Source organism: Vigna angularis, chromosome 4 (assembly GCF_016808095.1).
Source record: "Vigna angularis cultivar LongXiaoDou No.4 chromosome 4, ASM1680809v1, whole genome shotgun sequence".
Taxonomy (NCBI): domain Eukaryota; kingdom Viridiplantae; phylum Streptophyta; class Magnoliopsida; order Fabales; family Fabaceae; genus Vigna; species Vigna angularis.
The window spans coordinates 16,348,528-16,356,855 of NC_068973.1; the positions used below are offsets into that span (position 1 = coordinate 16,348,528).

At 35.5% G+C, this 8,328-nt stretch overlaps 1 protein-coding gene across 1 annotated transcript; it reads left to right on the forward strand.

Moving 5' to 3' along the window:
• The first annotated feature begins 3,502 nt into the window (after positions 1-3,502).
• LOC108331834 (probable serine/threonine-protein kinase At1g54610) lies at positions 3,503-8,113 on the forward strand. Its single transcript, XM_017566800.2, has 7 exons — positions 3,503-4,241; positions 4,385-4,669; positions 5,415-5,732; positions 6,347-6,574; positions 6,647-6,747; positions 6,836-6,956; positions 7,466-8,113. The coding sequence occupies exons 1-7, from the start codon at positions 3,945-3,947 to the stop codon at positions 7,784-7,786; spliced, it is 1,671 nt and encodes a 556-aa protein (XP_017422289.1). The 5' UTR covers positions 3,503-3,944; the 3' UTR covers positions 7,787-8,113.
• The last annotated feature ends 215 nt before the right edge of the window (positions 8,114-8,328 follow it).

Consider the following 8,328-nt stretch of genomic DNA (forward strand, 5'->3'; position numbering starts at 1 on the left):
ATAGTGATTAACCTTTTTCACTAAAAATATAGTTGTACAGATTACAAGATAATGAAATGAGCAAAGAATTGAAAACACCTTCCTTTGACAAACGAACCAGAAGAGTGCAACAAGTAACTTTCTTCGACAAACGAACTGGAAGAGCTTCCTTCGACGCACAAACCGGAAGCAACAACTCTGCCAACTTGAAGAGAACCGCTCCGACCTTTGACACACAAAGCGTGAGCTTCTCCTATTCACAAGACCAGGCCAGGACACTCTATCACTTTGAGAACTTCCTCAGACAAACTGTATTCTCAAAATGCAATAGATCATTTTCACTCACAGAGAGCTTCCCTTAGGCACAAAGCTCTAATACTCTCAATTGAAAAGTTCACTTTTAAGAGTTGTGGAAAAATCTATTTATAGTCAGAAACTGAAAAGACATCTCCCAACTGCCACAAATAATCTATTATTGTAAGTGATAATCGATTATTTGTGTCCGTTATGGGGTTTTCAAAATGTGATAATCGATTATCCTGAGGCATAATCGATTATTCCAAAGACTTGGACAATATTAAATGAAACAGTGATAATCGATTATTCTATGTAATAATCGATTATTTGTGCGAGCAACTCTTTTCTAAACTGGCTCGTGATAATCGGTTATCACTCTTGATAATCGATTATTTGTGCAATGACTCACTAAATACATCATTACAATTTATCATATACATTTGTTTCTACAAAATGCGTTTAACAAAGATGCACTTAGAGTCTTCAATTCTTCAGCTTTTATCATCATCAAAACTTCAAAGTAGCTTCAAGCTACCAATGCTCCTCATTGGTAACATTTGCTATATATGTGTAAGAAACAATAACTTTGTTACAAAAATAAACAATAGCTTCCTTAGTAGAAGAGCCATCCACCACCACTCCACTAACTTAGAAGGAAGAAGTAAAGAGGAAGAAAGAATTGGCCCAACCATCATCGGATTTAGAGTTTCTCACTACTCGCTTGTACTTAGCCAAGGGAAAAAGGAAAAATAAACCAAAAAGGTAATTAAAACGTTTTTTATCTTCCCAAGGTTGGAGTCCAACATCACACGTACCACTCATAATATACCACACAACCTTACCACTACTCTAACTCATTCATTTTGATTATATTACCAATTAACAAGTATTTAATTAATACTCTATCGCACATATAAAAATTAAAACATTTATAAAACAAATCAAACATTATTTGTTCCAACTAGGATTAGAACACGTGACCTTTACCCATCAGAACTAGCTCTAACCATTTAAACCACATAGTATAGTATTAATTTCCCCTGTCTTACAAAAACTCTAAGAGTTAAAGAAGAGGATATTATATGAGCTAGAGTTGAAAAATCCAAAAGAGTTAAAGAAAGGGAAGCTTTTAGAACTAGAGAAGAGGAAATTCCAAGAGATAGAGTTGAAGAAGTCATAAAAGTTAGAGAGGAGGAAGCTAGAAGAGAAAAGGAGGAGATAGAAAAGAAAGAGAAAGAAGAAAATGGGAGGAGAGAAAGGGAGGAGAGTGAAAAGAAAGAGAAAGAAGAAAATGATAGAAGAAAAAAGGAGAGATAAAAGAGAAAGAAGAAATTGAGAGAAGAGAAATCGAGAGGGAAGAAAATGAGAGATAAAATGGAGTTTTTGAATCTTTTAACTTTTCTCATGTCATCAATAATTCAACCTTTACTTTTGAAATTTTTTACCCCATTGTTACTTCTTATTGTTTTAAACTCCTCAATAGATTTTGAAAAATTATACTTTGATTTATTGTTGCCTAATAAGTTATAAATAAATCAGGATGTACAAAAACAATTTTGTGAAGTAGGCCTTATTACTCTTAAAGAAAATCATTTCAAAAATACAAAAATGCCTTAGTCTTTTGTTCTTTACTTTAGATATGTTCTTACTTTAGTACAAAATTTATTCAAATATTGTTTGATAGTTATTATAGGTAAATCTTTGATCTAGTAGGAGATAAAAAGTTAAAGTTGTGGTTCTTTAGATATCTTTTCAATTTGAGGACAAATTGTTTTTAAGAAAGAGAGTATTATGGAAACCAATAAGAGAACTACAACATGCGTAATTACAAAGACCCAATCCTTTTTCTTGATTGTAAATATATGATTAGGAAAACTATATTTTATATAAGATTATTTGTAATAATGTTTTGTGTGGGTGAAATTTAAGAAAAGTAATTTCACTTTACTTAATTTTTTTTCTTTTTATTATTTTTTTTTGTTTTTTAATACTTAAAATTTATTTTATCAATAAATATGTTATTAATAAATATAATTTTATATTACATTATTATTAAGGATATTTTAGTAATTTTTATTTTCTATCAATTAATTTTTTTTTTTATCTTTGGTTAAATCTATTTAAATTTTCACAAATTTTATTTTCAAATCCATTTTCAATCACCTCAAAATCTATTAAAAAAAATATACAATTTACTCTTAAATTCCGATCTCTTTTTCTCAAATCACCACGTGAAAGATGTTAATATCATACATTAAAAATATCATACATTAAAATAACCATTATTAATGTAATTTAAACCCCCTTTTTGCTCTCACACTCACAAAAACGAAACATTACTGCATTTTATGCACTCATTTTTTTTCAAGTGAGTGAGATAAAATTTAAGGAGGTTGTAATAAACATATTGATATTATTGAAGAAAAGTATAAATAGTTCTAGAATGGTTACTTCTTCAAACAAGTGATAATATGTCATTAGACATATCAGTTATCTTTTACTAGAAATCTTAAATACATTTATTAACATCATACATCTCACTGTATGATTTATTTTTTCTAGCTATAATATTGTCTAAGAAGTAACAAAAATAAAGAGAAAGTGCATAGTGATTAGTTCCCCGAGAAGTGGTAGGCAGTGACATGTGTTCGTGTAGTCTTGTTCAGCAAATTAAAATAGTCCCTCTAGAAGCGTCAATGTGAACTGAAAATGTCAAAAACAATGGAAACCTTTCAAAACATGGCTTTAACATTCAATTACTATTATTATTATTATTATTTCATTTATTGACTAATTCATAATTTTATTTTAACTTTCACTTGACCCGGTGACCAAATATTAAAATGTAAAAGTTTTGAACTCCTCACTCTCTAAATATAGTTTCTGGGTTAGGTGTAATGAATGCAGGGGCACAATTTATTATGTTGGGCAGGGTGGGTGGAAGTAAACTTCATTTGTCAGAAGATTTGTCAAAAAATTTCAATTTGAGAATTGAATTGAAGCCAATAACTTCATCATACATTGGTTGAAAGCAATTAAATCATTGCACCTAAAATCTGAATTGGGAATTCAGATCAATTCAAACCTGGCAATAACTGGTCCCAACCGGAAAGTCAAATAATGAGAATTGCAAAAAAAATATATAGTGAAATGAAAAAGATAATAACAGCGGAACTTGTTTTCCACGGAACAGAAAGGCAAAAATTTCTTCCCCTTTTACTTTTATGGCAGCTCCTTGACCTTTTCGGTCTCAAATAAGTGACGTCACAAAGATGTGTCGTTTTGGACTTTCTGCCTCTTCCTTCCATAGCCACCATTTAACTGACAATACCAGCTCAGACTTTCAGACGCAGTGGCATTTCCGTTATTTACCCACGCGCTGTGTCGTTTATTCAACCTGCATGCGTTCCACACAATCAATCCCCTTCCCCTGCACCCTATTCACTTCTCCTTCATCACACTCACAACAACACATACATCTACGGAAAACTCTTCAACCCAGCTTAAACCTTCTTCACCGTTTCCCTCTTCGCTCTTGACAGAAACCGCCGTCGCTCGCCGCCAATCATCACGAGGATTGCGGTTGCTTAGTTTTTTGTTTGCTTTTTTTCCTTCATTCCATGCGTTTTCCGTGTTCTGCCGCCGCCGTAAGCTGCCTCACGTGAGGGATGGGTTGCGTGCTCGGGACGCCGGCGCGTGCCGGAGTTCAGCGCCGTCGCCGGAGGGAGCAGCGGGAAGTTGCTACCGGAGAAGTTAATAATGCCGTTAGGGTTCGAGATAAGGAAAGGCACCTGCATACCGGCGATTTTCCGGGGACTCTTCCGGCGCTGGAGCGCCGGAAACCTATACTCGACCCGTGCGCTGTCACGCAGCAGGGATGGCCGTCGTGGTTGATGGCCGTCGCCGGCGAAGCAATCGGCGATTGGACTCCTCGTCGAGCCAACACTTTCGAGAAGCTTGCTAAGGTTTTTAGAAACTCTTACTTTTTAATTTTCTCTTTTCGTGAAGTATTTTTCTTTTTGTTTTATTAGTTAATAAAAAAATGAAAAATGGATCTATTTTAGTAAATGTTGTTTTTTGTGTTGTTTCCTGTGATCGTGTTGTTCAGATTGGACAAGGGACCTATAGTAACGTGTATAAGGCTAGGGACCTTGTTACGGGGAAGATTGTGGCATTGAAGAAAGTGAGATTTGATAATTTGGAGCCGGAGAGTGTGAAGTTCATGGCAAGAGAGATACTTGTTTTGAGGAGGCTTGATCACCCCAATGTGGTGAAGCTTGAGGGTTTGGTTACTTCTAGAATGTCGTGCAGTTTATATTTAGTGTTTGAGTATATGGAGCATGATCTCGCAGGGCTTGCGGCTGGCCAAGGGGTCAAGTTCACTGAACCTCAGGTACCACAATTTTAAGCAGCCGTGTGCTACTTGTTAAATGAATTTTTGCGAGTGCTTTTGTTGTCATAAAAATTGGGCATGGGAGATGTCACTGGGTTTGAGACCTTGGGTACTGTTGATTTTGATTTGAGCTTTGTTCGAGACATGGCTTTTTGCTTGGCCTTTCTGTGGTTTAAAAGGAAAAGTTGGGTTTTTATCTTTCTCCTAGAGCTTTGTAGGCGATGTTGGGTATCGTGTACAATTTTAAGCATGTTTGCTTTCTTGTTTTCACCCTTCTTTGATGTCGGTGTTTTTGAAAATTCATTTATTATATCTCTCTATGAAGTAAATGTATTGTTTAATTAGGAGTAATTTTGCTTTCCATCCAATGAGAAAGCAAGTCTACCGTTAAATTTGTACATGTTGAGAAGGGTCTGGTTGATTATTTTGCTATTGTGGAGACATTATAATATTTATTTGAAGTCTACCCCTAGTTTAAATGGAAAACAAAGGTTTGGTGTTACATAAGGCGCGTTAATTAACAGTTAAAGTTGCTAACTGTTGCAATGTGAATGTTAAATCATTAAAGGGTATTTCTGGATTCATGGTGATTGTCGCATTTAGTACTTGGTGGAGTTGTATGAAGCAATGATTCTTTTTTAATTTCTGACGAACTAGGAGGAGGATAGACTCATTCATATTAAAAAGCATAAGGAAAACTCTTACTGAAAGGCTGATTTGTCTCTCAGTATATTCTCTATGACAGGTTAAATGCTTTATGAAGCAATTACTCTCTGGTCTTGAGCATTGCCACAGTCGAGGCGTGTTGCACCGTGATATCAAGGGTTCCAACCTGCTTATAGACAATGAAGGAATCCTTAGAATTGCAGATTTTGGACTGGCAACTTTTTTTGATCCCAAGATAAAACAGGCAATGACAAGTAGAGTGGTGACCCTTTGGTATCGTCCTCCCGAGCTTCTTCTTGGAGCTACATTATATGGTGTGGGTATTGACCTTTGGAGTGCTGGCTGCATCTTGGCAGAGCTGCTTTCTGGAAAGCCAATAATGCCTGGCCGAACAGAGGTATTGCTCTTCAACTTGTTTACAGGTTCTGTTCTCTAAACTTCAGATTTTTGTATACTCATTGCGATGCTTCTAATCTGTTTATAAATATTTTAAGTACCCACCAGTAGTTTGTAATCCATCTTGCTCCTTTCCCAGAGTTGCTTTTGAGGCTTTGTGTACAGGAAGCATCTTTCTTTACTGGAAAATTTATTGGGAAGTTCTCTTAGACACACCCAAGTTGGAGAAAGATAGAGGGTTTGCGTTTGACAGTGTCATCAACTTTTAGCTTGTTTGGTGATGGCAGTAATCTACCATCTTGATGGAGCAGATATAGAATATCAACTAAAATGCAAAATCTATCTTAAAGACAAAAGCTAAATGAAAGGGAAACTATCAGAAAATGAGAACCGTTTAGTAATTTAGTTTATCATCTGAAAGTACAGAGTATTTAGTTTATATCCTGTGTGAAAATTGTACCCTTTACATTATAGCACTAATGTTTGAAGTTGATTCATCCTATTTCACTTTCACTGTCTGTATCTTTTTGTGTGTCCCAACATCCTTTTTTTTCATGGCTTTTGAAATGAGCATGTTCAGGATTCATGACTGAATTTTGAGTTGCTTGGGGTTAGGTTGAACAGCTCCACAAAATATTTAAGTTGTGCGGCTCTCCGTCCGAGGAATATTGGAGGAAGTATAAATTGCCAAATGCTACAATCTTTAAGCCTCAGCAGCCATATAAAAGTTGCATCTCAGAAACATTCAAAGACTTTCGTCCATCTTCTCTACCTCTAATTGAAACTCTTCTTGCAATAGATCCTGATGACCGTGGAACTGCCTCAGGAGCACTGAATAGTGAAGTGAGTGATCACTGTATATTTATTAACCTTGCATTCATGATGTAATAAATTTCATATGTTTTGTATCTGCAGTTCTTTACCACAGAGCCCTATGCTTGTGAACCATCGAGTTTGCCAAAGTATCCTCCCAGCAAAGAATTGGATGTAAAGCTGAGAGATGAAGAAGCAAGAAGGTTCCCTTCTGCTCTTCTCATGTTTCATAATTAACTTCTCAACTGTTTTGGTCCAGTTTTTCACTTATGATTTTCGTTTCTTCCTCAGGCAAAAGGCTCTAAGTGGAAAAGCTAGTACAGTTGATGGTGTCAAAAGAGGCAGAGCACGCGAGCGTGGTCGGGCCGTTCCTGCCCCTGAAGCAAATGCAGAGATCCAAACAAACTTAGATGTAAGTCAGACGCGTAGTTGTGTTTGATATCCTCTTGGCCTCACTTGGTTTTGCTGTGTTTGTTTTAATATTTTATTCCTTCATACCAAGTTCGTGCTTGTGTGTTGTACGCATCCGTGAATAGTTGAAATATCATAGGTACTCTACTCTTGGATTAATGACTTTTTTACGCCCGAGCTTCCTCTATTTTTACTTTGCATACTAAAGCTGACATAATATTTTCAAGAAACCTTGATTTTTGCGGTTGGTTATATTTACAATTTGTAATGCAGTCTGGAACTTAACAATCGAGTCGTAGATTCTTAAGCATTTTCTTACTTAGGATTCTTTGATCATGTCCACCCTGTCATTTAAAATGTTTTTGGTGATCATATTTTATATTCCTTGAGAACATGGAACTTTGTGAAACTTTTGTTTGATTCGATGATAGCATGGTAAATTGAGCTTTTCACTTAGTGTCTTATATGCTCCCTTGAGCACCATTAAATGTGTTTCTCACTGAATTTCAGAGGTGGAGAGTTGTAACGCATGCAAATGCAAAAAGCAAGAGTGAGAAATTTCCTCCTCCTCATCAAGATGGAGCAGTTGGATATCTACAGGATGCATCAAATAAAGGGCCAGTTTCGCTTGGCCCCGACACCTCGTTTTCCTCAGGGATATTTAATTCAAAACCTTCTGGACCCGTTAGAAGTCATGCTGGTGCAGGACATCACAGAGGGAGGAAAGCCAAAAAAGAAGAGTCCCAGATGGCGTCATCATGGAAATTCATTCGTCCATTCAAGCCATCAACAGTTGGACTTTCTATGGATTTGTTATTTAGGAGCAAATAATGAGTTCCTTTTGATTTTGGCATCCTAGAGTGAGGATAGCAATGATTTAGGCCACCATACATTTTTTTTGCTTATCGCTATGGTTTTCAATTGTTTTTTCGCGTCGCTCCTATTTTTTCTTTTTGTATTTCATTTGGCATAAAGTTGTTGTATAATCAACATTACAACGGGGATCCCTACATTTGTATATTTAGAGGATTAAATTCTCTGTTGTACAGTTTCTGGGGAGGACTTCTTCAGGTCCTTTCGAAATGTTTCGACTTAGCGTAGCTTGTAAATTATTTTTAAACAAGTACTCAAATTTCCGTCCATAGATGCTTTGATTTATAGATGTTCCCTAATTTAGTTAAGATCTGCGCAGACAAGTTTCTTCATAAGTATCTTAAGTAGAGGAAGATAAGATAAAATGAAATAAATTTGTCAATAAATGCTATTTCATTTTTAACAAGTATTCAGAAGAAACAAAATAATATAAAATGAAAAAAAATTGTGCATATATGAACTAATTTAAAGTTTTCATATTTTTTTCTAAAATCTTATCT

Coding starts and splice junctions, on each gene's coding strand:
- LOC108331834 (XM_017566800.2), top strand. CDS start 3,945: ATGGGTTGCGTGCTCGGGACGCCGGCGCGTGCCGGAGTTCAGCGCCGT. Junction 4,670..5,414: donor TCAAGTTCACTGAACCTCAG/GTACCACAATTT, acceptor TCTCTATGACAG/GTTAAATGCTTTATGAAGCA. Junction 6,575..6,646: donor CAGGAGCACTGAATAGTGAA/GTGAGTGATCAC, acceptor TTGTATCTGCAG/TTCTTTACCACAGAGCCCTA.